The sequence below is a fragment of the Typha angustifolia genome, chromosome 7 (assembly GCF_048772165.1).
Source record: "Typha angustifolia cultivar Huaian chromosome 7, ASM4877216v1, whole genome shotgun sequence".
Taxonomy (NCBI): domain Eukaryota; kingdom Viridiplantae; phylum Streptophyta; class Magnoliopsida; order Poales; family Typhaceae; genus Typha; species Typha angustifolia.
The window spans coordinates 5546102-5571979 of NC_133245.1; the positions used below are offsets into that span (position 1 = coordinate 5546102).

General features: G+C 36.0%; 5 protein-coding genes across 9 annotated transcripts; 2 read left to right on the top strand and 3 right to left on the bottom strand.

Moving 5' to 3' along the window:
- Positions 1-4413: 4413 nt before the first annotated feature.
- Positions 4414-8157, top strand: LOC140763701 (uncharacterized calcium-binding protein At1g02270-like). Of its 4 annotated transcripts, none has more exons than XM_073102005.1 (11): positions 4414-4527; positions 4618-4776; positions 4927-5031; positions 5122-5227; positions 5910-6130; positions 6257-6333; positions 6424-6538; positions 6626-6751; positions 7086-7196; positions 7281-7388; positions 7639-8157. In XM_073102005.1, the coding sequence occupies exons 1-11, from the start codon at positions 4525-4527 to the stop codon at positions 7879-7881; spliced, it is 1374 nt and encodes a 457-aa protein (XP_072958106.1). In that variant the 5' UTR covers positions 4414-4524; the 3' UTR covers positions 7882-8157. The 4 variants fall into 4 exon arrangements, with proteins under 4 accessions (XP_072958106.1, XP_072958107.1, XP_072958108.1 ...); XM_073102006.1 differs by having other exon boundaries at positions 4457-4527; positions 4605-4776; positions 7642-8157; XM_073102007.1 differs by having other exon boundaries at positions 4459-4527; positions 4605-4776; positions 4933-5031.
- A 117-nt stretch (positions 8158-8274) lies between these two features.
- Positions 8275-12185, bottom strand: LOC140763702 (WAT1-related protein At5g64700-like). 2 transcript variants are annotated; one of them, XR_012104875.1, is made up of 7 exons: positions 11895-12185; positions 11645-11824; positions 11212-11464; positions 10828-10986; positions 10553-10704; positions 9797-10020; positions 8275-9606 (listed from the first exon to the last, which is right to left on the bottom strand). XR_012104875.1 is itself a non-coding variant. In XM_073102008.1 (6 exons), exons 1-6 carry the CDS (start codon positions 12074-12076, stop codon positions 9885-9887), a joined length of 1062 nt encoding a protein of 353 aa, XP_072958109.1. In that variant the 5' UTR covers positions 12077-12185; the 3' UTR covers positions 9729-9884. The 2 variants fall into 2 exon arrangements, 1 of the variants encoding a protein (XP_072958109.1); XM_073102008.1 differs by lacking the exon at positions 8275-9606 and having other exon boundaries at positions 9729-10020.
- Positions 12186-15966: 3781 nt separating this feature from the next.
- LOC140762848 (large ribosomal subunit protein uL6-like) lies at positions 15967-17865 on the bottom strand. Its single transcript, XM_073100817.1, has 3 exons — positions 17435-17865; positions 16484-16606; positions 15967-16359 (listed from the first exon to the last, which is right to left on the bottom strand). The coding sequence occupies exons 1-3, from the start codon at positions 17825-17827 to the stop codon at positions 16276-16278; spliced, it is 600 nt and encodes a 199-aa protein (XP_072956918.1). The 5' UTR covers positions 17828-17865; the 3' UTR covers positions 15967-16275.
- A 1992-nt stretch (positions 17866-19857) lies between these two features.
- On the top strand, positions 19858-21174 carry LOC140763200 (uncharacterized). The gene is made up of 2 exons (XM_073101284.1): positions 19858-20003; positions 20717-21174. Exons 1-2 carry the CDS (start codon positions 19875-19877, stop codon positions 20945-20947), a joined length of 360 nt encoding a protein of 119 aa, XP_072957385.1. The 5' UTR covers positions 19858-19874; the 3' UTR covers positions 20948-21174.
- A 25-nt stretch (positions 21175-21199) lies between these two features.
- Positions 21200-24005, bottom strand: LOC140763199 (uncharacterized protein C594.04c). Its single transcript, XM_073101283.1, has 3 exons — positions 23698-24005; positions 23349-23612; positions 21200-21920 (listed from the first exon to the last, which is right to left on the bottom strand). Exons 1-3 carry the CDS (start codon positions 23923-23925, stop codon positions 21441-21443), a joined length of 972 nt encoding a protein of 323 aa, XP_072957384.1. The 5' UTR covers positions 23926-24005; the 3' UTR covers positions 21200-21440.
- Positions 24006-25878: the final 1873 nt, after the last annotated feature.

Below are 25878 nucleotides of genomic sequence, written 5' to 3' on the forward strand. Positions count from 1 at the left end.
TCTCTTAGAATATTTTTTGTATAATTTTTAATTTAAATATATATTCATATGTGAATAATATATGCAGAGAATATTGCGTTGAAAAGTACTATCGGAATCAATATATGTATATTCTTATTGTTCCAAATATTATGAAAAAAGTTGTATAATAAACTATATTTATAATTAGACTTGAATCTCTAATTTACTTTTCATATATAGATTTACTAATTGTGCTATACATATTAATAATATCTTGAATTTTAGATATTTCAAAATAAATGTGACTTTGATCTGCCTTTGTACATATATGATAATTAATTTCACTATCAGTTTTCTATTTATATTTACATTTATATTTAGAAAAAAATATATAACTACTGCATGATTGTACTACTATCCAATTCATATTCATTTTGTTCACACCCCTAATCTTTATGCAATATTAAAATTGCTATTGAAATCATTTTGTTATATGAAAAAGATCATAATTGACATAGAAAAATTTTAAATGTAATAATTGCCACCGAATCATTGTACTTTTTGAAAAAAAAATCATTCTATAAATTAAATTTAACTAATTAATATTAAAACACAACTTAGATTTAAAAAATAAAATCTATCTTGCCCTTTAATAAATTATTTAATATAATTTAAAAGCTATCCAATATTATAATTAATACTAGAGAGTAAAAAAGTTATTGACAAATATTTGACATTCTGAACTTAAAAAAGAGAAAGGATATTTTATTAATTTATACATGTTGTTAACTTTTAAAATAATTTATTAAGATTATTCTATTAAAAAACTAACCATAATGGTAAAAAAAATATAATAGTTTTGGTGGCAACCATTATATTTTAAATAATATGTTACGTTTTTAGTATTAACAAATATGTTCAAAATATTTTAAGTGTTTATATCTATGTAAATGAGCATATACATAAAGGTGGTTATGAATTGATATAAAGATTTTTCGAGTTTTGAAACAAACAAATCATATTATTGAAAAGAAAACACATTTTGGAGGTGTTTAAAAATAAAGAGAGACATTTTATTCTGTTCAAACATACTTTGAAAAATATTCAAAGATGCTAAAGGAGCATATTTAACTATTTGAACACGCATCTAATCTTTAGGTCCCCCATCTGAGCCAAACAATTTCTATTCGTTATTCGGTGTTTCTAGATGCATCAATTGTAAAGCATTTGAAAATATAGTGACCATCAATCAGGCCATTCGAACGTGGCAAATTTGCATTCGAACAAGGTCGCAAATTTTGGGAGTTTGTAAGATCTGATTTGACTATTATTTGGACTTATCCTAAAGAGATATATAAGAGTTAGTATGCTCTAACCCTAAGAGTCATTAGTTATTCTTTTAAAAAGACTTTATTGAAGAAACATTAACATCCATCGATAGAGGTTTTCATCATCTTCATTATACAAAATGTTCGCATCTTAAGGGTCACCAAGATATTCATATCTTGGATAGACTTTATGTGAATATAAGTAACAATGTTGGAAAGAATTATTAACTTCAAGATAGCATGCTTGTCTATAAATGAAGTTTCTCCATACATAGAACAAAATGTCTCTATAGCTAATACTTATAAATGCATGTGATATGTGATGTACATATCAATGATAAATATATATAGCCAGAGACTTACAATGGTGAGGTCTTAATCTACAACCAGTCCACCATGTAATCAAGACCTTGGATCTACAAGCATGAGAGAGACGACACAAAACCAAATAGAAACACTACAAGCTATCCTAGGTCACATCAAATATATATACTTAGAGGAAAACATGTTATAACCCCACTTTAGTTAGGCTAAATTTAAAGTAATATCAATTAAAAAATTATATTATTCATTCAATCAAACGATTACAACTTAGAAGAACAAGTGAAATATGGTAAGAAACAAATCTTATCAACTTTATAATAATAAAAACAAAGATCACTAAAGATGTTATGATCAAATATGAGGGTGAGGAATGACCCCACCCCCACATAGGCATCACATGAGATCTATCATCTATATATATATATATATATATATATATATATATATATATATATATAAATATAGATATAGATATATATGTCGATTACTATGCCGACATTAGTAAGAGGGACCGGACCATATGGTGGAAGTCGGCAGTGATCTGGGATCCGGAACAAGAAGAGACGGCGATTGGAAGTTGTTAAAGAAAGCATCAGATACTGCGGGGGAGAGGAGACATCATGCGTGGATGCAGCTCTCATGCATATGCCGATACATGAACCATGACACGTCATGCTGGCTTTTACCAAATTATTACCCACCAATCAACGTCCAATCCACCGCGTTTTTCTACGTGAATTTAATGCATGCTCGGCCCATCTCATCCATATAATCCGATTTTTAATGCAATTAAGCATCATTCTATTACGAATTACTTCTTGAAATTAAGATTAAAGGAAAAAAAAAGGGATTAAAAGGGTGTTACATGAACTTAAAGATCTAAAGCAAAAGCATTGTAGATGAGAATCCCTTTTAAGAGACACACTGGCACTATAAATTGTCCTATCAAATTTTTTATCAATATATAGTTTATTAAAAAAGTTTGAATGAAATGCTGATAGATTTAAATAAAACATTGATAAATTTAATATTAAATTTAGGTGGTAATAATTTCCATGGAAAAAAGCTTGGAGGAGGAGGAATATTAATTTGGTCAAAAGAAACACTCGAATCAAGGAGATCCGAGGAACTTTCGGCTAAAGGCATGCCTCCCAAGAACATTTGCTCCACTGGAGTCATTGAGGTCCATATAGGCTTCTTAAACTAATACTTTACCGAAAGGAGAAAGAAGAATGATCATTACTAACGACTAACGAGCTTGGTATCATATCCAACATAGATGGGCTTTTTTAGGACTTAAAATTTGTATTTAATCCAAATAAAGGTAACCTGGCAATAGGAAAGATGTGCGAACTTTATTATACGTCACTCTTGTGTCATCCTGACATAATAGTTAGTGGTCCATTAACTATAATATGATCATTATGGCCTTCTTTAATGGCGGAAATAAAATTAAATGTTATCTTAGGTCAACCTAATTAAATGACATCCTTTGCTCACTGACAAGAACGCATATTTATGCATCTCATGAATAGTCCAAGGAAATAATAATATAAATAAATCCTTGTCTTCCTTTATCTTAATAGATTATATTCAGATACTAATATATAACCATTAAATGTAGTACAAGTTGCACTGCCCATTTATTTCACTTATTTTTTTTGCAACATAATGGATGCCAACCCACCAAAAAGAAAAAAGAAAAAGAAAAGAAAAATCAGCACTATCTTCAAAGCTAAAAGGCCGGGATGTGGGCCCGCTGAGCCGGCCGAAAGGGTCAGTAACCTTTTGACACGCGTCACGGGCGGGCGGTGGTAAATTTCAAACCGGGGGGATGTCGGCCAACGGTTTGCTCCTGACGGAAGACGTGGCGGGCCTTGGGCCGTAGATTCCGATCAGGGAGAGGGATTAGTTTTAGGGGGATCGCGAGCATCGGGCCGTCCGCGTGGGAGGGGACCGTTGATCTTAAATTGCGCCTTTGTCGGTGGACTTCTTTGCGCACTCCCAAGTCCAAGGACCTTCTGTTTCCTCATCTGTAATTTAAACAGAAACTGAATAAAATAAAATAAAATTTTAAAATATATATATATTTGTACCCTCTAAATTATTGCCGTCTTTATATACTCTTTACTTTTTAAACCAATTTTAATTTTCACAATTATAGTTCCTGAATCAGAAAATTAAATATGTGCTGCAGTACTAAACCACTAAACAATAATTATTTAAAATTATAGTTAATCTCCTTGGTCATGAGTAAAGGTACCTAACTGTCGCAACTATCTTCTTCTATCCTCTCGAACTTTTAAGTCTATTTTATATTTGCTCTAATAGACAACTAAAATAAGATGCCCTTATATTATCTATGGGGTTTGGAACATATTAGGATTTTATGCCTTTCACATCACTAATCCAACACACCACATGAGTAACCCTTGCCGGAAAATTTAATATAGGAATCCTCTTTATAAGTATAAAATATTTGACGCCGTTTCAATTAGTTTTGCCTCGCACTCCACTTGGTCCAAAACCAACAAAGGGAAAAATAGATCAACCCTCTGACCCGTTCCTTCCATCTGACCGTCCGCTTGACGGAGTCACAAGACCGGCCCGTCATCCGACGGTCCTGCTCACGTTTTTAACATTTCTATTACTAAGATGTCCACGAATTGAAAGAGAAAAAGCACCCTCCCACAATCCCGTTACCTGTAACGGTTAACATCACCGGTTACTGCCGGTAACTTCCCTGCGGCGCCACCGGTTAAATTCTGAGCGCTCTTATCTTCTGGGTTGTTATATAATGGGAGGCATCTCCTCCAATTTTAATCCGACAGCAAATATATCATCGCTTTATTCGCCGTTTGCATATTAACTCTCTGGCGTTGTCTTCTCCATCTCCTCATATCGCGTCTACATGGTAATTGGTGGTGTAGTCTTCTTCGTCGTTTCTATATAGATTTTTATTGGGTTTTTGTTCCTTGTGATTGGATTAAGAATCGCAATGCAGAAGAAGGAGCGGAGCGATGGATTGGCGCCGGAGCCCAAGCCGCAGCAGCGAAAGAAGAAGAGGGGGTTCGGTTACGGCGCCATGAGGGGCTCCGAAGGGTGTGTCTCGTGTACCACCTTCAACATTCTCGCGCCCATCTACAAGCGGCTCGATAAGGAGGTGAGGGGTCGAGTGGAGATTTGAGTCTGTGGGATTGGTTGTTTGTCGCGTTTTCGGAGATGGGTTTTCCGTGGGATCTCGAAAGGTGGTAGCTTTTTGGGGTTTTCTATTGATCATCTTTGTTTCGTTTTGGTTTTGGTTTTGTCGTAGGATCAGAGCCGTAGGGAGAGCCAGTACAGGGCGTATTGGCTGAGTAGAAATCAGAGCATCATCGATCGGCTTTTGGCGGATCTTTCCTCCATAATCTGCCTCCAGGTGAGATTGGGATTGATTCCTGTGATCGATTTGATTTTGGCTCGACGATTTACTGATGTAGTTTTTATTTATTTCTTTGAATTTGTTTAGGAGGTATGGTTGGGGAATGATGAACTTGTTAACATGTATGAGAAGAGGCTGGGGGATGCTGGATATATCAGTTTCAAGCTTGCACGGACGAATAATCGTGGTGATGGTACGATTCTTTTCATTTCCCTGACGTTTTGGAACTTCTTTTGAGTCTTATGACTTACCACAATCTGCATTACATCAAGAATCCAATGTTTTACGCAAAAAAACATACTATTTTTCCTACTCGATATTTTGCGTAAAGGCATAGTGTGCTTGTGCTTTCAGAACCTGTCGAAATTTTCTTCGCTGTTATTGCTATTCTCTAGAAATCGTATCTACGATCTGCTCTTATTTCTATTTTACTGAAATCACATCTAGGATTTTTATCGTCATGAGTAGTTCAACCAACTGCATAAATTCTTCCATTTTGGTTCGGATGTACTTTTTCTGCTCTAGCTTGAGGACGAAGTTTTACACCTTTGTCCTGTCTCAAATGAGGGATGAAACTACAGACATACATATAAATGATCATTGTTTACTGCCTCTATGCATTCACAACTTCTATTTGGAGGCACTTGAGAAAATTTTATCTGGATTAGCATTGTTCTCCGCAACCCTCAGAAATTTATGCTAGATTACAAACACTTTCCTCTATTATGGGTTCATTTCTTAGATCTAGATCCTTCGTATGACTAAATGATAATCCTGTCAGTAATTACATAACAAGATTGAAGTGTAATTGCTATACTTCGTACCTGCAATTTTCTGCTTACATTTAATAATTGAATGAAACTACTTCTATACAGGTCTTCTGACTGCTGTACATAGAGACAACTTTAGGGTCATAAATTATCGAGAGTTGCTCTTCAATGATTTTGGGGATCGTGTTGCTCAACTGTTACATGTTGAGTCAATTGTTCCCTTCTGGCAAAGTCGAAGCAGCAGTATTGAACAACAAATCCTCATTGTGAATACCCATCTGTTGTTTCCTCATGATTCTAGCCTTTGTATAGTTCGTTTGCAGCAGGTAGATTTAGTATGCTTACAGGCAATTATGCAATTATGCAAATTACCCTTTTATTTATCATTTGTTATTAATGCTGTGATAGAGATTCCTTGTCATTGTACTATGTTTTTTCTTCCTGATTGACAGGTCTACAAGATCCTCCAGTATATAGAGTCTTATCAGAAAGAACACAAGCTTAGCCCGATGCCTATCATACTCTGCGGGTAAGTTTATCTTTGATATATTTGTATCTTTTCTCCTAGCAACTTTGATACTGATGGGATAAATAACCCATTTTTTTTTCATTTTTGCAGTGATTGGAATGGAAGTAAACGTGGGCATGTTTACAAGTTCCTTAGGTCCCAAGGATTTGTGTCATCATATGATACAGCTCATCAATATACTGATAGTGATGCAGACGCCCACAAGGTGACAATTATCAGATGCTTAACAATGAACCAATTACAGTGACTATGTGTACACATGTTTTGACTTCTTTCTTTCTCCTTTCTCCAGTGGGTTAGTCATCGCAATCATAGAGGGAACATTTGTGGAGTTGATTTTATCTGGCTCCTCAATCCCAATAAGCATAGAAAGCCCCTGAAAACTAGCTGGAATGAAGCAGTATTTGGAATAATTAAGGTATCCCTCATACTCTTGCATTTGATCTAAATTATTTTCATCTTCCTCAAGATGCTATTTTCTGAGCAATAACAATTGTAAATATGATTTTAAACTGAAGATCTTCCTCATCTTTAAGGAGTATTATTGTGTATCTTAATTTTATTTGAAGATGTCCTAATTTATTTATTTTTCTATTTTTCTTTTTAGTAATAAAACATTTTATGTCAGCTGTGAAAACTTCATGTTCTGTCTCTTTGTTTGTGCATAATCTTGGGCCTTCTCTTTTAGCTTCTCTGACTTTAATAATATTGTTCTCTTGGACCTGACATAAAATTTTACTCTTTCGTTTCAGTATCTTCTTCGATCAGCTTCCCTTTCTGAGGATAATGCATTTGCATTCCTTAAGGCAGACAGTCCGGGCCACTATGTTACTTACTCAGGCTTCTGTCAGGCACTCTGCCAGGTATGTCTTGTTGCTTACTTAGCATTTTAGATCTCTATAGCTCCAAAAAGAATATGATTGTAAATATTTTTATAAAATTTGCAGTTAGGCTTAACGGGCCATCCGAATGGCTTGAATTCGCAAGAGACTGAGGATTTATGGATTCAAGCCGATATTGATGGAGATGGTGTCATGGATTATGAAGAATTTCAGGTATCCAGCCATTCTGCAATGTTTTTCTACACCTGAGTACCCAGATATGTGATATAAGCTGGTTTTTATTTCTAAATACATTGATTTGCTTTTCCAATATATATCATCTTACTTTAATAACCTTGCTCTCATTTTACATTCCATGTGGCAATTTATAAAACTCTATATTGAGCTTTAGATAACCGCATTTCCTTGACATGATTTGTCACAGTAATTCATGGCTTAATGAATCATTTTTGGTCTTCTGCAGCAGCGGATTTGGAGCCCTTTGTTGGAGCAACCTGAGGAGATCTTTGAAGAAGGAAGTGATGAAGAGATCAACACAGGTGAAGAGCGGCAGCAAGCTTTCGGATTCAATGTGAAGGATGCTGTTCTCTTTCCCCCAGAGGTAGAGAAAGGGATGTGGCCTGAGAACTACTCTCTTTCTGATCATGCACCATTGACTGTAGTATTCTCTCCTGTTAGAATTCCTTGCGATCAGCCTGTCTGCTAGCCCTTGTTGAGAGCGGCACAAAGAGACGTGTGCTTGCTTGTTGATGTAAAGTTTGTACATTCTTAGGTAGATAAATCTCACATTGGATGATAGAAAGATAAAGAGAGAGATATAAGATACTACGTGTAGTAGAAAAATTAGAAAGTTGAGATAGCATGAGCTATCTCCTGATGGACATTTTCTTGTCCAGTGTAAACTACTTTGTTTTCTGCTCAGCCTCTTCAAAATATGAATACAGATTAATACTTTGCCTCCTATTTGGAGAGCCAAAGGACAGTTCTGTCATGAAGTACCCACTTTGTAGTTGAGTTGACTAATAAAATGCATGAGATTCTTTAGAGATGTTTCAACTTTATTTTATGGCAAGAAGGATTTTATTTGATTTATGAGACATGGTCATATTAGGCCATGATCTTAGTGGTTTGCCTCTATCAGAAGGTTCATTCATATACAAATGTAAACAAATATTATTGTTTTTTTTCCCTTTATCTTAGTTATAAAGTGATTTCTTTTCATAAAGAAAAAAGAGCAATAGCTTGAATATCTTTATTAGCACAAATGTGACTTAGGAGATATTATTGGTTTCATGGCAATAGAGATGGGTTTTTGTTGCAGTATAAATGATGGAATATATAGTTTTAATACAAGTCTTTTTTTTCTTTCTTTTGGTAGCTACCCCAGACTGCAGACTGACAGTGGAATGGAAGGCAAGAGAGGTAGGTGGTGTTAAGACTCCAAATCCACCCATCATCAGAGGCCAGCAGTGGAATGGAGTTCTGCTTGATTTTAAGAGCAATGGAGGGAGGTAAAATATAGTCTACCAATAGAGAGTTTCACCTGCAACTAGAACCAAGAGAGCTTACCAAGCTATTGCTAGGAATAGCAGCCACATCAAGAAAGATGGGGCAGTGGTGAAGGGGTTTGCTTTCAATCCAGGGATCCTCCAATATCCTGTTTGAAGAGCGCATGCCATTTCCGTTTCATGATTTGCACCCAGGGGAGATCAATTCTAATAGAGCTCCCATTAGAATCTAGCAATAAAGACCAATATTGGTTTCTCTAGAATATGGTGGGCCTTAGCATGCTTAAATTCCTACCAGATTTGGAGATCTTTTAATCTGTAGATTTTTTTATTTCTTTTTTTTAGATTTCACTTTTATTGAGGTATCAAATAAAATGATGTACTTATTAAGAAAACTGAAACTTACATGAATCCTTAAGTATTATACTCTTATACCAATTGAAAAATATAAGAAATGTTTAGAAGATAAAATTTATCATATGTTATCAGTAATAATATATAGAAACTAAAGCGTGAAGAAGATAATCGCAAACACAAAAGTTTTTACGTGGAAAAACTCTAAACCGAGTAGAAAACTACGAATTCAAACTTAAATCGAAACTAATCACTAAAACATATAGTAATTAACAAAAAACTTACAGATCATCTGCCGATTCCCACAACTCAATCTGTACCAGCCTTGCTTACTGGAGCTAGCAATATAATACTTCCCCTGATAGGTTTTCAAATTCTCTTAGAGATAAGCTCAAATCAATTTGAACGCTCGTAAGAGCCATTCAATGCCTATTCTGTCTCGGGAAAATCCGTACAAACTCTTGATAGTCCGTTTGAACGGCTAAGTAGATTGTTGAATACAAAGTAGTTATTCCTATACCCTTAGTATTTTTTTATACTACTTTAACCATCATGACACTGTTTGAGCACTTCAATAATGATTTTAAAACTGTTATAAATACTTTGACTTTAAAAATCAATCTTCCACTTAAAACATCTTATTTGTTTTAATTTGGGTATATGCTCATACATAAAATTTAGACATAATATATAAATAAAAGTTATATTTTTAAATGCAATTTGTCAATTATATTTCTACAAATAAAACTTAACACTTACAATTGTGTGAGATGGCAAGAGAAAATGATCTAAATACCCTTATTTTTTTTTGTGTTCTTCTTGCCCATTTCCCTTAATCCAGAGTAATCTAACATTCATTGCTTGATGTTTGTTTCTGCACTAGAGAAGTCTCCGCAATTTCCTTCATTTTCTTGTCAATCTCTCTGCTTTTACCCCACAAGAAGCAATAGAGTCCAGCAATTATAATGAATGCACCAATCAAGCTGCACAAAAAATTTAAAAAGAAAACAAAAGGAAAAGGAAATGTTAATCTCTTTGAAGGATTTATCGAGAGCAAATAGTGCAGAAACCCAAAACACAAGCAACTTTTATTACCCCATTATAGTAAGATACAAAGATCTTCATCTTATTCAGCTATAAAATTTTAGACACATCCTGCTCAAAGTCAATACTAAGAAATACTTGTGTTCTTCTATGTTCATATAATCTAGAAAAGAGACCATGTGTTTAGCCAGAATTATACAAAAGAAAATCTCTCACAGTGTTTTCTATTTACTAGTGCTGGATGGAGATAAAATCAGCGCAGTCATAAGCTTAACATCAAAGTTCATGACCTCTAAGATCATTTCAGAATTGTACCAAGGTAAACCTCCAAGAGGATTCCTAGAAGCCACTTTGCATCTAACCTTAAATCAGATTAAGAAGTCTGAGAGAATTATATTCTTGAAAACAAAGTAGAAATGCAAAGCAAATAAGTCAGAAGTAAGTTGAGCTCTTCCATATTTTGTATCTGACCTGCCTATATGAAGTCGTTCTGCGAAGAAGAATGCCGAAAATATGCTAACAATCACTAGTAGCAGTGGATTGAACATTGCAGCAAAGACAGGGCCCCTTTCGCTAATGCAGAATGTCTGCAGGTAATATGAGAGGCAGGAAATCACAGTAGCCTGTGCATTAAAATGAGTTAGAATGACCACTTCATTCCAAGTAACTTCCAAGAAATACAAGTATTTCTCATTGGGAAGCTGAGTTAGTAGAGGTTGTTTCATAGAATGGAGAGGAGGACTAACACAGTAGATAATTGTCAGGAGTTGTATGTTCCATCCCAGCTGCCATGATGATTTATCTCTCTCAAAGATTAGTGCAACAGCTGAAGATTGAAGTGACGCAAAGAAGCAAAGCATTGCATTCATGGACAATTTGGCAGGGTAAACCTCAAACACCACAGCCTGCAAGTATAAATTATCTCTAAGACTCTAACTAAAGGTAAGATATCCAAGGTGGATAGAATAACTATTGATGCTTGACTAACAGACAAAAGACTTTTACTTCAATTCATATCATCTGTTTGATGGCAATCACAAAATGCTAATGTTAACTTAAGAAAAGCTGAATCCCAGGATCTAATTGTCAGAAATAAGCATCTAAAGTTTATAAGATATATGTTTCATGACCTGAAGGATAAGCCAAGCACTGAAAGCAATATGGCTGGTTAGGATAAGAAGAGAGCCTTTGATCCAATCCTCTTCACCATGCACTGTCCCATGGCCAGGACCTTTGCTATGTAGTGCAATCAAAGGCTCCCTAACAAAACCCATGAGGAGATGTCCTTTCCAAAATGTAAAGATGAGAGCCCCACCGATGCAACAGATAGTGCCTAGCAGCTTGGCCTTCCCTATGGTGCTCTTTATCCTGACCTTCTCCATCCTGACAAAGAATAGCAACAGATTAAGACATTGATATGGCCATCTTGGATAAGTTCCTTATCATGCAGAGATGTGGATCGTGATGCTAAAAACTTTCAGATCAATGAGTCCAATGTCTACTATTTCTTTTTTTTTTAATAAAAAAATCTCCAAAGGAGTCTGAACTTTTTGTAGGACTGACTTCAATAGAACTGCTAGAATGAAAGTTAGAGCCGGAATGATGTTGCTTAACGCGCTTGCCACTGTTGCAGAAGTGCAATCAAGTCCAGCATAGAAAACATTCTGATGAATTGTGATCCCAAACAATGCCAGAAGGAAGATCTTTGCAACGATGGAGGATGAGATGGAAGGTCTCTGTTTCCTACATCAAGAGGAAATATTATGTGTATCAGCCATTACTGATCAAAGTACAATGAAAGACTTCTCCAAACCTTTCAAGCAATAAAGCTACAGGAGTGAAGATGATCATTGCAATGAGATGCCGGTATACGATGAAGACGGGGAAACTTAATCCTTGCTCCAATGCAAGCTTGCTTAGAATATTTGAACCACCATAAGCTAGTTGTATTATGACCATTCCAATGTAAGGAGCACAAGCTTTCATAGAGCTCATCTCCTCAGCTCAGGATGGTTCTTCTCATTGTTTGATAACTGTATCCTCTATAAATATGGAAAAGAAATGGAAGATTAGATGCTTTGGATTTTGATGATGCTCAGATGCTTGCTTTGCAAAACTATGGCCCTAAGGTGGTGGAGTTCTGATTCACTGAAGCATTAGATAGCCAACTGTAGAGCTCATATTAATTAGACAAATGAGATGGCAAGTGGGATGATGGAAAAGTATGTGATTCTATTGGAAGGAAATGCCAATACTGTTTGGCATGTCTAGAACCAGATGCTATACTAGTTGCTCATGATGCGAAAACTCAATGGTGACCATCTATATCAGATCGAGTGCTAAATTGTTACAAGACCTCCAATCAAAGTAAAATTTGATTATCTGGGAGATTTTGGAAGGTCAATTCTTCATCTCGACAACGTTTGAGCTATGACTGTTGATGACCCCACTAAAAATTCGAACAGTGATGAACACAATGCCTCGAGGATATTTTAAAGGATACATATATATATTTTCTTTTGAAAAAAAAAGAAGAAAAACTAAACCATTGATTAAAAACTAATTGTCAGGGATAAAAAAAAGCCTATCCGTGGCCAACTGGTAGATCTGCAAGCCAATCTGCCATTGTATTGCTTTTACGATAGGTGTAAGTGATATGATAGGAAAAATAATTTTGTAGTAGGTGTAGAATGTTAGAAATAATTAGATCAATGCTCTAGGTATGCTGAAGAGCGCCATTAAACATTTTGTTCAGAATTAGGGAGTCGATCTCAATCCAGACATGCTGCACAACTAACTTTTCCATTGTCTTGAGCACGATTAAGTTGCCATGGTTTCAATTGCCGAGAGCCAAGAGCAGTAATTTTGGTACCTACAAGTAGGGAACTATCATTAAAATCGACTCCACTTACAATCTTCCCTAGATACAAAAGTATTTAGGTATAAAGTGCTATCGAGCTTTTAGCTGTCTAGTATAAGACTCAAAACCAAGTACTTTAGGTATAATATTATTTGAGATTGAAATTAAACTCATGGCCTCCTTGGTCATAAACAAAGTATTTACCAACTCTATTAGAATTGGTTAGTATCTTAATCGATCTTTTAAAACACCTATCTGTGTTGTGAATAGGTGTTGTACTTGATTCACCTAAAAAGGCATAATTCCAAATGGATGGTGGGATAAAGTGTAGTGGGTTTTGTGACATTTTTTTGCTTCTAAATAGTAGTATACAAGAGCAAGGCAAAGATCCTAATTATATACCTTAGAGCAAGGTTTTTTTCCCATTATTAAACCAGACATTATTTCTACGCTTTCATAGGCACCAATGAACTATGACAATGACCACACTAAGGAGTCCCTTATAAACTAGATAGCCCACCACCATATACAAAAACTCAGATTGCTACTCTCCCAAGAATGTTCATCCAGAAATGTAACGTTAAATTTGTTCTCGACGAAAGCTCATATTTTAAGATGTCAAATGGGACAAATAGAATCGCCCCAAGGTGAAGATAATATAGTAGATCTCCAGTTAATATTTTACCTTACCAGACTTTCCAAACCAAAAAAAACCTTGATTTTAGGAAAGATAGACAAAATCCAAATGGAATTCCAACCTGACCAGGGTGATATCATTAAGCAGTGTGTGTGTTGCGATTGTTAGAACAAGTAAACTAATTTGGCACCGGCGCCTAAGAGCATCTCCAACGCTTGCTCCATATTTAGAATCTTTGCCAAAATTGGAGCAAGAGTCCGGTGCAGTCCAACTAGACATGATCAAATGGCTCAGCCCGCCCGTGCCCGGCCCGGCCCGAGCCCGAACTACCCATGGGCGGCACGGGCTGCTTTGCCCGCCCGACCCGGCCCGAAAGTCCGCCCGTTTGGCCCGCAACTAAGCCCGCCTGTTATGCTACAGTGGCCTACCTATTTGCTACATTATTCAAAATAAGACTAATATTCAATAGTTTCAGAAGTAATTTTAAATTACTAATTTTTAATTAAACGCCTTCATGTTTGATGTATTTCTTATCTAATTTATTTTAATTTTTAATATTTATATTGGGGATAATTTTGAGTAAGTATATTTTAGGATACATAATTTATTAGACTCATTTTTATAAATAATAAAAAAAATTTAAATTTAAGTTACCTTAAAAATAATTTAATATTAGACTTATTTTTATAAATAATAATAAATTTAAAATTTAAATTACCTTAAAAATAATTTAATATTAAACTCATTTTTATAAATAATTAAAAATTTAAAAATTAAATTACCTTAAAAATAATTTAATATTAGACTCATTTTTAAAAATAATAAAATTTTTAAATTTTAAATTAACTCAAAAATAATTTAATATTGAACTCATTTTAAAGGTCTGACCTTTTCAATGGTATTATTTTTTGTCAAAAACCGAATAATAAAATTAATTATATACTTAATTTAACTAACTAAATTATTTAATAAATGATAGAAATAAAATTAAAATTATTGAATATAATAATTATTGGGTAATTTTGTTATTTTCAAAAAGTTGATATGACAAATGGAGCCCGGCTCCATTTTCATGGTGGGGCTCCAAATTTGGAGCCCCACTATTCCTAGCTCCCACTATTCCTAGCTCCAAATTTGGAGCTAGGTTTAGAACCCCATTGGAGTTCAACCGGGTTCCAAATTTAGAATTTAGAGCCCGATTGGAGTTGCTTCAAGAGAGCCCCAAACTGAAGGATAGGTTCTTTTTCTTTTATTATTATTATTGTTATTATTATTTTTTATATGGAAGATAGGTGATCTGTTAATTAAGTGGCATGAGGTGAGGGACCCCCCATGAAGTCAGAGTACAAAAGGTGCCCTAGGGGATCAGGGTAAGACCTGATCCAGGTGCAGCCATATATAACATTTCTCCTCAAGAGTGCGAGCCAGTCAGCGACTTACTTTGCTTCTAAAGATATTAAACTTAATTTTACAAAAAGGAATACAAGAGATAAGCAAACAATCGTCAATTAAGCTTGATACTGTCCAAGATGTTTGCAAGTCGTCGATGATGATTTTAATGAGCAATTTAGAGTCTGACTCAATTTTCAGATGTGAAATACTCATGTGCCTGATCGCCATCAACCATCCTTGAGCGCTGTGGTCTTAGCCGAGAGCGACAACTAAAAGTTTTCGCAACGACTGCCGACCCCAATCAGGGAGCGCATCCCTGGCTCATTGGGGCCTAAAAATGAACCGTCAGTGTTAAGTTTGAGGTGGCATGTGGTTGCGAACTTTGGGCTAGGGCCTACATTCTCACCCATATTATGTGTTGGTTCTCTCTTACTTGATTAAACACAATGTTAATTCTGTTTTCCTAGATGTGCCTAAACAGCACAGCCATTGCCGAGAGCATGGTGGCTTTGCTAGACGTCCTATTTGGGTTGAAGGATAGATTTTAGATATATAGAGTTTCTTAAGACTTTCAAAATTCCAGGCTATGATTTATGATTTAATATTGATGGTGCCACTGTCCATAATGTGGGTTTATCTTATACCAAACTAAGCGTCGGTGTCTACTGTTAGTCAGTGTACACTACCTTCAAAATTAAAAATTAAATAAGACTTTGCCACCATATGCGCTCTCACTAGATTTTCCTCTTCATTAAAGCAACTTCATGAGTAGATGATGAAATGTAACCCACCTGTTGGAGATCAATTATATGCAATCTTCAGTTTATGTGTAAGTCCAATGGAGCTGGAGAAATTATGCATCTGTTGCTCACTTTCTAGCACAGCAATTCCAACTGACAAGAAAAAAGAAAGCATCTAGTTCTAAATTTGGGCCTGGATGGCAGGAAATTTATACAATTTTAGCCATGCCACAAGTACCAATCTGGAACAACAGAGTACTGAAAGCAAAATCTTTGGAAGCAAAGAGTACGGTTTTCGTTTCTTTAATGGTTTACACCTGAAGGAAGTATCAGAGGAAAAAGAGAGTCTCCACAGCTACATTTCTTGAACTTTGAAGACTAATCATAAACTGCCAAAGCTACGATAACACAAGAGGAAAAATACATCAGATTAACCCTTAAACACTACCCAAATTTTAGATCTACTATTTCATTCCCAATCCTCTCCAAGATTGCAAGCTGAACACAGTAATAGATTACCCAATCACCCCACAACTAGGGTTATGCAAATTTGGCCAACTTCTTACTATTCATCTGTCATCGTCCCCCTTTCGCTGACATAAATACCATCCAAAAACTTCCGTATATCCTTGTTCTTCACATGGCATTTCTGTTACCACAAAACAGAATTGTTCATCAATGTGAAAACCAAACAAATCCTTTGCTTATGAAAAACAATAGGGAGGACATATAATTTAGCAGATTCACTGTTGTAAAATAGACATTTCCCCGACCTGGTTGATTAAGGCTGCAGAACGTGATACAAGTTCAACATCATTGCCATCAAGGATCAGCTCATCCTTCACCTTTTCTGATCGAACAATTGCGACACCATCAAGCATACCCACCTTCCGCACCTGCAACAGTGGATGTAAATTCAAACTTTGAATTGCTTTAATATTGCTAGATATCACTTACATCTCTAAGATGCTTCCATTTAGACAACAAAGATCAAAACTACAAGGATCAACATTTCAGTACAAAACAAGAAACAAGGGCAGTAAATTTTGGCATGAAAACTCTGATGGATTTTGGAATCATGGGACATATCAGTAGGAAGAAAAGTAAAAGAACATTATACAGCTTTGATATAATGAATTACTCATGACTATTGCACAACTGCGGGACAGTAGCAAAAAGTAGAATGGATGACATGAAAGTTCGAAGACGACTTCCATTCATTTCTGAGACTTCACAGATCATATACTTCTAGCATACTTCAGATTATTTCAGAGTTCGATAGCTAGTCAATACCAAACAATCCCGGTAAATTTAGTGGCCAGAAGATTAAATGTGTAACCAACTAATTTCGATAATTTGTAGTTTTTAAATTGGTTAAATATCAAAATGATTAAAAGTCTCCCAACATACCCACTAACATTAGAAGAAATATATGATAAGAACTAGAAGGCAACATATTACAATAGGTGAGTCTCAAATTTGCTCAAAGAAAGTTAAAAGTGATAAGACCTAATTAAGAACTCAAGTAATTTCATAAAAGATTCACATTTCTTTATTAGCTTCAAATATATGTGCAGAAATATAAATAGAAACTAAAATTATAAGATGCAACAAATTAAATATATAAAATGCACATAACATTCCCGAAGAAACATCACAAAAATTATATCCAACATCCCATAATGCAGAGTAAATAAAACAATAGAATCTAATCAAAATCTAACCTTCTTCTCGCCGAGGAAGTTCCTGATCTCGATGGCGGTGTTGCCATTGGTGATGCTCGCATTGATGGGGAAGTGCGCGTACACGAAGCGCATCTTGTACCGGAACCCCTTGGTGACCCCTGTGATGAGGTTCTGCACGTGCGAGATGGCGGTTCGGATCGCAGCCATGGTGCGTCGCGACCCGAACCAGGCCTCTACCTTGAGCTTCCGTCCGCCGTCGGTGAGTTCGAAGTCGAGGTTGAGGTGCTTGAAGCTCCGGGTTAGCTTACCCCGGGGGCCCTCCACCTCCACCTCCTTCGCCCGCACGCTTACCGTCACCCCTTCCGGTATCTCCATCGTCTCCGAGGACCGGATCGTCTTCATCTCCTCCACCGGGAAGAAGTCGGCGGACATGGGAGATGGGAGAAGAGGAAGGAGGAAACCCTAATGGACTGGTAATTCTTTTTATAATATTACAGTTCTGGCGGATATAATCGGACCCGTTAACCCGATAGTGTTTGATCCGCTGAATAGGCGGGTTCGGGTTAGAGGTTTTAGATTGAGGCCACCACAGTAGTAGTGGCGTTTGGTTGCCGGTTAAGTGAAAGTTTCACCGTGAAATTAGTTAGTTATTCTAATTTTTACTATTAAAATTGTACATCTAATCTAATTTAGGGAAATCGAGTGTTTGGTTGTAGGGCCGTCAAAAAAGCCCACGTGGAGCCTTAATCCTTGCCACCGCTCAGCTGCTCTATTATTTGGCGAGATTTCACTGACGGTGAGGGCAAAACTCTTTGCTTCCTTCCTTATCGACAATAGAGGAAAGGTTTGATTCTTTCGGTGAGATTGAAATGAAGATGAATTCAAATAACTTCTTATCTCCTATCTTCTTGACTTTAACCTCGAGAACACTGATGCCCTCCAATCCCTCGTCTATGCAAAACTTGAGACTGGGGACGATGTCGAGGCCTTTTACATCCTCCACCACCTCATCGATACCTAGTCCTCAACCCTCTCATTGAGTAGTTGACTTGAGCTGAAGCCTTATCAAGGATGAATCAAGTTGAGCTAAGCTTTTTTAGCTTGAATTGAGTTAGAGCTAGCAAAATTCAGCAATTGAACTATGGCAAGCTAGCCCAACTTCCTTTAATAGTGATATAATCAATATAATGTACAATTCAAATTAAATGTGAGCTAAAAATAGAATAAGAAATGAAAATTGCCTTTTATCTTATGTGAATGCAAGCAAATATCCTTATAGTCAATTGATAGGATGGATGGGCTAAACCACCCGACAATAAATAAGAAAAGTGTCAATGTTACGTTTGCAATGCATGCATCTATATATATGCAATATCTTTCTCAAATATATGTAATGCTTATATATATATATATATATATATATATTAACAAGCACAACTAGTAAATATAAGTGCAGTAGGAGTAAATAGATATGCAGTGCATACCTAAAAAACAATATTTCAACTTTTTACCTAGTGTAAACTATTTGAACCTGTGCTGCTCATGCTTTGGTCGACATGAATTTTGAGCCTCAGAGTTTGTTTAGGCTTGGCTCATTTCGAGCCTTAGATATTGTTTAGGTTCGGCTCAATCATATTCGAGCAAAGTCTGAACCGAACCTGAGCTGAGCTCGAGTTGTAAACAATCACCCTTGTGATGAGATCTTCTCCGATTCAAAACACATAAGTAGGATGAGAATTAAGGTTGTTATCATTTTCATTAGCGTCAGCACCTTCTTTGGCAATGAGAAAGGAGAGAAGGAATGACTAAATCTTATGTGAAAGAATAAATGTGCTCAAATATTTTATAATTGAGAAATTATGAATACCTCATTTATGATTAACACCACTAGTTTTGAGCAACTTGACCATTTCTTTTTTCCTATAATTTTAAACCCACACTAATCAAATTTACTTAAATGCCCTTAAGAAAAATGTTGAAAAGCTGGGATTTTGTAGGATTATTTAATTTTGGCCAGGGTATTTGAAAAGTTAAATGAAAGTGAAAAAGAAATACAAGAGTAATTTGAAAATTTAGAAGATAAATTTAGTGTCCCTAATGAGATGTTTCTATTTAGACACAGTGTGATACAAAAATCATAAATAAAAATAAAGAATTGAATTATGAATACCTCAAAGATATAATAATAATAATAATAATAATAATAATAATAATAATAATAATAATAATAATAATAATAATAATAATAATAATAATAATAAGTGGAAAGTGTTAAATTAAAGAGAAAATCTAGACGGCAATTCATCATTTAATGGAGACCACCAACTCCCCCTCCAAAATTAGACTGCAGCTTTGCAACCTCCTCCTCTGCCTCCTCACCCTTCAAGCCCTCTATATAATGCTCCCATGGCCATGAGGACCTCTAATTTATCGCCATTACTCCTTCTTCCCATTGAGGCAAATTAAGGGCCAAGCTTAAATGGGGGGCTGTGCAAGCAGACCGAACGAAGCGGCTGGCCCGAATCCCGAGGCCCCTCCGGCAGAGATCCCGGCCACCCATGAGCTGACCTCGAATATCCACCACGGTGATGATACCCCCCCTACAGAGGTGAGAACTAACGTCTCTCTAAATATTTACTATTTTATTGACCAACAATTTTCTCCCTTACAGATTTTTTGCATACATACCTTTCAAAAATTTCAAATTACTTCTATACCCTCCAAATTTGATATTTGTATATATATATATATATACCCTTCAAAAACACAATTTTTTTTGCATATAAACCCTTTAAAACCTTTATTTTTTGCATGGATACCCTCTTGGAATTAACTAACAATTAAAACTTAAATGATTAAGATATAAAAAAGATGAAACTATCCTTATTCTAGATTTCATAAGTTTTTCTTAATTAAGGACATTTTTATTTTTTCCTATTAAATTATTAAAACTTAACTTGAAAAGTAATCTGAGTAACATATATATTTTTAAGGGGGTACACATGCAAATATCAAGGGCATAAAAGTAAATAAGGGATTTTTTTTTAAGGTATACACGCAAAGAACCCAAAGAAATATACTACAAAATAAAGAAAAAGAAGAGTGCCTACGTAAATTTTCTAAATTTTGATTTTATTTTATCTGTTTGGTTTCTTCAGTACGTATAAAAGTTTTTCTCTAGTCTTGAATTAAGACAGCGGGGTTTGGAATTTGATTCCTAATAATTCTCTCTCCTAAATTAAGATCCTAATCTCAAAAATTTTAAGTTATTATGTAAATAGATCAGTATTGTATAATGACTACCATCATATACTTGTCAAGACCCAAAACGTTGAGGAGCCCTTGATCGACGTCTCCACGCCAAAGGTAGATGAAGACAACTCCCCTACCTCCGGGACCGGCGAAGAGGTAGCTACTGGGATCGGCGAGCTGAAGACGGAGCCCGCGAAGCCAGAGGAGGATGGCGTAACCAAGGCAGAAGGTGAGGTGAATGACGAAGCTGCCAAGCTTGTTACTGGGAAGGAGGTTGTTGACCAACCTCTGGTGAGCTGACAGTAGAGTGCAAAACTTTGATGAGCTTCAGATGAATAAGAATGAAGGCTAATTCTTGGAAGAATATGAAATATAAAACCACGTAAATGATAAATCTAACAATTTAAGTTTTTGGGTCAAACTAGTTTTCTAACAATTCTTTGATAATATTGTCACTGAGGCAAATGAAATCCTTGCAAGATTTGCCCATGCATCCTATAGTATTTGAATGTAATGCTCATCATACATGTCGCACTACGCAGAACAACCACTGGATGTATGGAAAATATCTTTCCTGCCTCTGCATGTTGCAAAACAAATGTTAGATCTCAAGATTCTACAACAAAAAATAATGGTTCATACACTGGAACATATGGTGATCAATTTTAGAGTTGATAAAAATTAAAATACAGAGAGAATTATGCAAGAACAGGACTTGGATAACTGAGTGACATTCCAAGCAAAAGAAAACAGCAAAGAACTGGAAGAATGGACAAACAAATGACAGAGATCCTTAGATGCTTTTCTGTTTTGTTCCTGGAATATCCCTCTTGAACCAAGGGATCCACACGGATGTAGTCTTCTGGTACTGCGTGTAGGCTTCAGATCTGTATTCTTGCTTCAGCATGCGCCTCTCAACCAGCACTGTGACATAGGCCAGACACAAACTATTCACAAGTGGGCCAATGCACATCCATCCTTGACCCACGTTCCAAGCAAAGAGGAACAAACCCCACCACCATAGCTGCTCCGCAAAGTAGTTCGGGTGCCGGGAATATCGCCACAGACCTTTGTCAAGGTTTGGCACCAGCGGTGCGCCGAGTTCCTTTAATGTTGCATTTCTGTTCACAAAGTCATGGAGCTGGGTATCTGCAAAGTAGGCCATGATGATTCCAGTTATGCAAGCAATCGCAGCGATGATGTCCCATGTACCCCATGGAGTGTCACTTGAGTGAATAGCATACATTGGCAGGCATATGCCAATGAGAAATACCTATAAAGCGAAAAAGTCATGAGATATCAAATAATATAAGCTCAAAATCGGAACAAATTGAACTGACCTCCACAGATGCAGTTGAATGCAATTAAAATTAAAAATCGTGAGAGGTCTCTAATTCCAATTTTCTTTTTCTCCATGTTCTTTAATTTAGGAATATAGGCAACTTATACTTCTAGTTTTTGCATCATTGAATAATATTCCTAGCCACGATGCCTTTTCTGCTATGATGCCTATGGGTACTAGTGCAGTAGGATCGACCGGCAACAGGAGACCAGTAGGTAGGTGTAACCTTTCCTTTTCTGGATATATTTGTCAGGGATGCCTGCTTTGATAGAAAAAATCAAAGCTAATAGATTTCAGCTGAAATGGCAATCAACAATTCAGAGGCAAATGAGGAAATTGGAGTCCAAATCATGAGGTCGCTCATTTATGGTCAATTACATGAGAAATTATCCATGCAACTGTCATATTTTGCATCTGCTTAATATCAGCTACTAAAGCAGATGATCTGTTTCCAATTGCCTTATATATCACTTAAGACTGTTGGTCATTTTCTTCCCTGAACTACAAACGATGAGCTCATATACTCTAATACACTACTTAAGAAGAAAGGCTAGTTTAGCATAGTACTCCACAATATGTACCCAGGAATGTCAGATGCCTTACGATGAATTGTAGATGTGAGGGAAAAAACAAAGAATATCAGAATAAGAAGAAGCCTTCACAGTATGAACTGCAACCAACAAATTAGCTTGTCCAAATTAAACATCTAATCTTTTGGTAGCAGCAACATTTAGAACAAATCGCCAAATGCTGTCAATTAAAGTGTAGGTAAAATAATTATTTAGTGACAAAAGATATATCGATTATCATTGCAATCTAAAGATTATTTCTCTGTAACTTCCTAGGAACATAAGGGAAATGGAAAAGAAATCATTATCAAATTGAGTAGCTATAGACTACCTAGATGGAAGCATTAAAAGAGTATCTAAACAGAAGCATAATGAAGGACACCAAAGACCTTCAATTGAACTGGTGGGTGAGAGAATTCAGAGACCTGACTCTCTTTGTTGCTCATGGTTGGAGTTCTAAGATAGAGACACTGTTAAGACTGGTACATTAAGAGCTTGATCTTGTGAGAGATTTCTTGTTTACATTAAGATCTGACTCTCTTTGTTTATGATTTTAATTAAGTGCGTGCACTAAAAGTTTGATCTTTTAGATTTTCTCATTTACAGGTTATACAATAACAAAACTTTGTCCTCTTAAGACGGTATTTCCATTCATATAGGCATTTCGTCGAACAATTCTAGTACATTACAAAGAACAAGAGATCAACATAAAATGAGTAAAAACAATTAAATACTCAAATCCCGATTTATAAACGGTTAATCACAAAGAGGACGGGTTTGTGGTGATTACCTGCTGGGAGAGGTAGACAGCGAAGAAGGAAATCCACCACCAATGCTTCCCATACTCCTTTCTCATCTCATTAAACCTCCAATCCTCTCTGGCGCCCCACTCCCACTTCTCCCTCCTGAAGTAATTGTGGGTAAGCCTAATGCTCCACACCCAAGTAAGCACGATCGCCACCATCGACCTCACCGCGTCCGCCTTCGCCATCGGATGGGTCGCGTAGTAGTGTACCAGCATCACGGGGATCACGGTCCAGTACAAATCTATCAACTGCAAGCACAACCCAGATCGCATATATGGAATTTAACAAGAAAGGGTGCACCTTTAGTACAAATCAAGGAAGAATGAAGGGTACCCAATTGTTGGATTGGAGAATGCCAACGAGCCAGAAGAGGACGTCGACGTTGGCGAAAAAGAGGAGATTGGCGAGGAGGAGAGGGTGGTGGTAGCACCATGACCAGAGCTGGGAAGTTGCAGTTTGCTGCTGCTGCGGCTTCTCGTGGTGGTGGAGGAAGGAGAGGTAGAAGAAGATGGAAGGGAGGGAAACAAGAAAGGCAACTGCAATGTTCTTGAGGTTGCCCATGGGATTTGGTTTAGCTTTAGCTCCCAAATGAGGCTTTAGAGGAGTTTTGATGACTTGATGATGAGCTTTGTGGAGAGGGAAGGGGTCGGAAGTGTTATATATAGGAGGAGAAACTAGAAAGAGAGTCGTGTGAGAAGTGTCAGGGGAAGTGTTTTTATTTATTTATTATTATTATTAATGAGATATGAGTTGGAGAAAGGGTTAACCCTTTTTAGATATATAGGCACTTTATGCCCCACCGAGCTTTTAGCTATTTAGTCTAGGCTTCAAACCATATGCGTCGCCGAACAATTGCTTCGAACTAAACGCTGCTAAGACCTGCTCCAAGCCGTTGCGTTGTTAAGCTGTTCTTCCAAGCTAACCGTACTGTCGATCCCTCAACCGAATCGAGCCAAGCCACCAACCACCAAATAATTTCTCCACAATATTGTTTGGGGTTGGAGTTCAACTCATGACCTCCTTGGTCATGAGCAAAGTACCTACGAACTCTATTAGAGTTGGTTGGTATATTAGGAAAAGTGTTGCAAAGATAATTTTAAAAAAACATATCACTATGTCAGCCGTAATTTTCTTTCCTTTATATATAAATTATGAGTTTATAGACTAATTATGAATTAGATAAAATGACTAACTCTCCTCTCTCTCTTAATAATAGATCACAATGTTGCTCAAATTATGTGCACATAAAGTTCACGTAAGATTTTCACCTTAAATCACTCTCACCCTATATCTAAAGTAGTATTTGAATCCTAATCACCTACGCTACTTAATATAATATATTAGTTTTTAGATTATACAAAGTTATAATAAAGAGAAATCTTTTTTTTTGGAATGAGTAATGCTACGGATTACTTTTATTGTCTTTATAATGCTACTGGTTAATGAAATGTCCTACGTAATAGTAGTAAATTGTAATACATAAAAAAATAGTGGGTAAAGGATAAAAATTTAATACATAAGAAGAAAATGATTATTAATTAAATCACATAATCAATTACAAACATCCCATATAAGATATTCTACACATTAATAGTATTCACAAAGATGCTAACTTTTAACACTGGAAGCATTCTCCAAAGGCTTATACTGAGGGCATCTCATTCCACTTAAATCCTAACCATATACCTAGAATTATACCTTTATTATCATAATCATTCATCATATATGTATTAAATCCTCGACCCACTCTCTCTTAATAAATGGGCTACATATATAACACTCTGCTATAGTTACAAATATAACCTAGGCTACAACCCTTTTTTGGAAATTACTTTAAGAGTCTCAAGCTTGTGTGCCTCTAATGATGATTATAGCCGCTCACTTCATAAAGTGAACTCCTTTCAGGCCCACTTCCATCTTTCCACTGGTGATCACAGCCCAAAAGAACTCAACTATTGTAATTATGATAGCCCATAGATGGCCCAATAAATAAGCACACACGAGCAACTTTAGGTTCAGATTAGAGCCACCTTTGCTCTCCAGTGGATCCATGACACCTCTTTCTATGCTTTTCTATTCTCGTCTTTCTTCTAAACTAGTCCTCAACTTTATTGTTAATACTAATATAAGAAAAGATTGCAGTAGAAGGGTTAGCTTTTCTGGATGGGCCTTTGGATTAGTTAGGACGGCGGACGCAAAGATTCGTTTAGTCTTAGGAGGGAAAATTTATAATTACATCCAGCGGTTTGGTCTAATGTTAATTTATTAGTTTATATTTTAAACTTAAGCACTAACCTCACTCATGATTTGAACAAAGTTAAAAAAGAAAAGTTATTCTTGTAGAAATATTTTAGTTCGTGCATAATGAATATTTATTGATGAATTATGACTCTTTTAAATATATTTTACAACAAAATATTTATTTATCTATATTTTAGTCGAACTTGGTATAAGATAAATCACTTAATAAGTAATATATAAAATTTTATCACGGTTAGAAGAGTGTGGTAAAGT

Coding starts and splice junctions, on each gene's coding strand:
- LOC140763199 (XM_073101283.1), bottom strand. CDS start 23,925: ATGGGCAACCTCAAGAACATTGCAGTTGCCTTTCTTGTTTCCCTCCCT. Junction 23,613..23,697: donor TTCTCCAATCCAACAATTGG/GTACCCTTCATT, acceptor TTGTGCTTGCAG/TTGATAGATTTGTACTGGAC. Junction 21,921..23,348: donor CTGTCTACCTCTCCCAGCAG/GTAATCACCACA, acceptor TTCGCTTTATAG/GTATTTCTCATTGGCATATG.
- LOC140763200 (XM_073101284.1), top strand. CDS start 19,875: ATGGGGGGCTGTGCAAGCAGACCGAACGAAGCGGCTGGCCCGAATCCC. Junction 20,004..20,716: donor ATGATACCCCCCCTACAGAG/GTGAGAACTAAC, acceptor ATACTTGTCAAG/ACCCAAAACGTTGAGGAGCC.
- LOC140762848 (XM_073100817.1), bottom strand. CDS start 17,827: ATGTCCGCCGACTTCTTCCCGGTGGAGGAGATGAAGACGATCCGGTCC. Junction 16,607..17,434: donor ACTTCCTCGGCGAGAAGAAG/GTTAGATTTTGA, acceptor CCACTGTTGCAG/GTGCGGAAGGTGGGTATGCT. Junction 16,360..16,483: donor CTGCAGCCTTAATCAACCAG/GTCGGGGAAATG, acceptor TTGTGGTAACAG/AAATGCCATGTGAAGAACAA.
- LOC140763701 (XM_073102004.1), top strand. CDS start 4,612: ATGCAGAAGAAGGAGCGGAGCGATGGATTGGCGCCGGAGCCCAAGCCG. Junction 6,539..6,625: donor GTGATGCAGACGCCCACAAG/GTGACAATTATC, acceptor TCCTTTCTCCAG/TGGGTTAGTCATCGCAATCA. Junction 7,389..7,638: donor TGGATTATGAAGAATTTCAG/GTATCCAGCCAT, acceptor GGTCTTCTGCAG/CAGCGGATTTGGAGCCCTTT.
- LOC140763702 (XM_073102008.1), bottom strand. CDS start 12,076: ATGAGCTCTATGAAAGCTTGTGCTCCTTACATTGGAATGGTCATAATA. Junction 11,825..11,894: donor GTAGCTTTATTGCTTGAAAG/GTTTGGAGAAGT, acceptor CTCTTGATGTAG/GAAACAGAGACCTTCCATCT. Junction 10,705..10,827: donor TCCTGACAATTATCTACTGT/GTTAGTCCTCCT, acceptor TTTAATGCACAG/GCTACTGTGATTTCCTGCCT.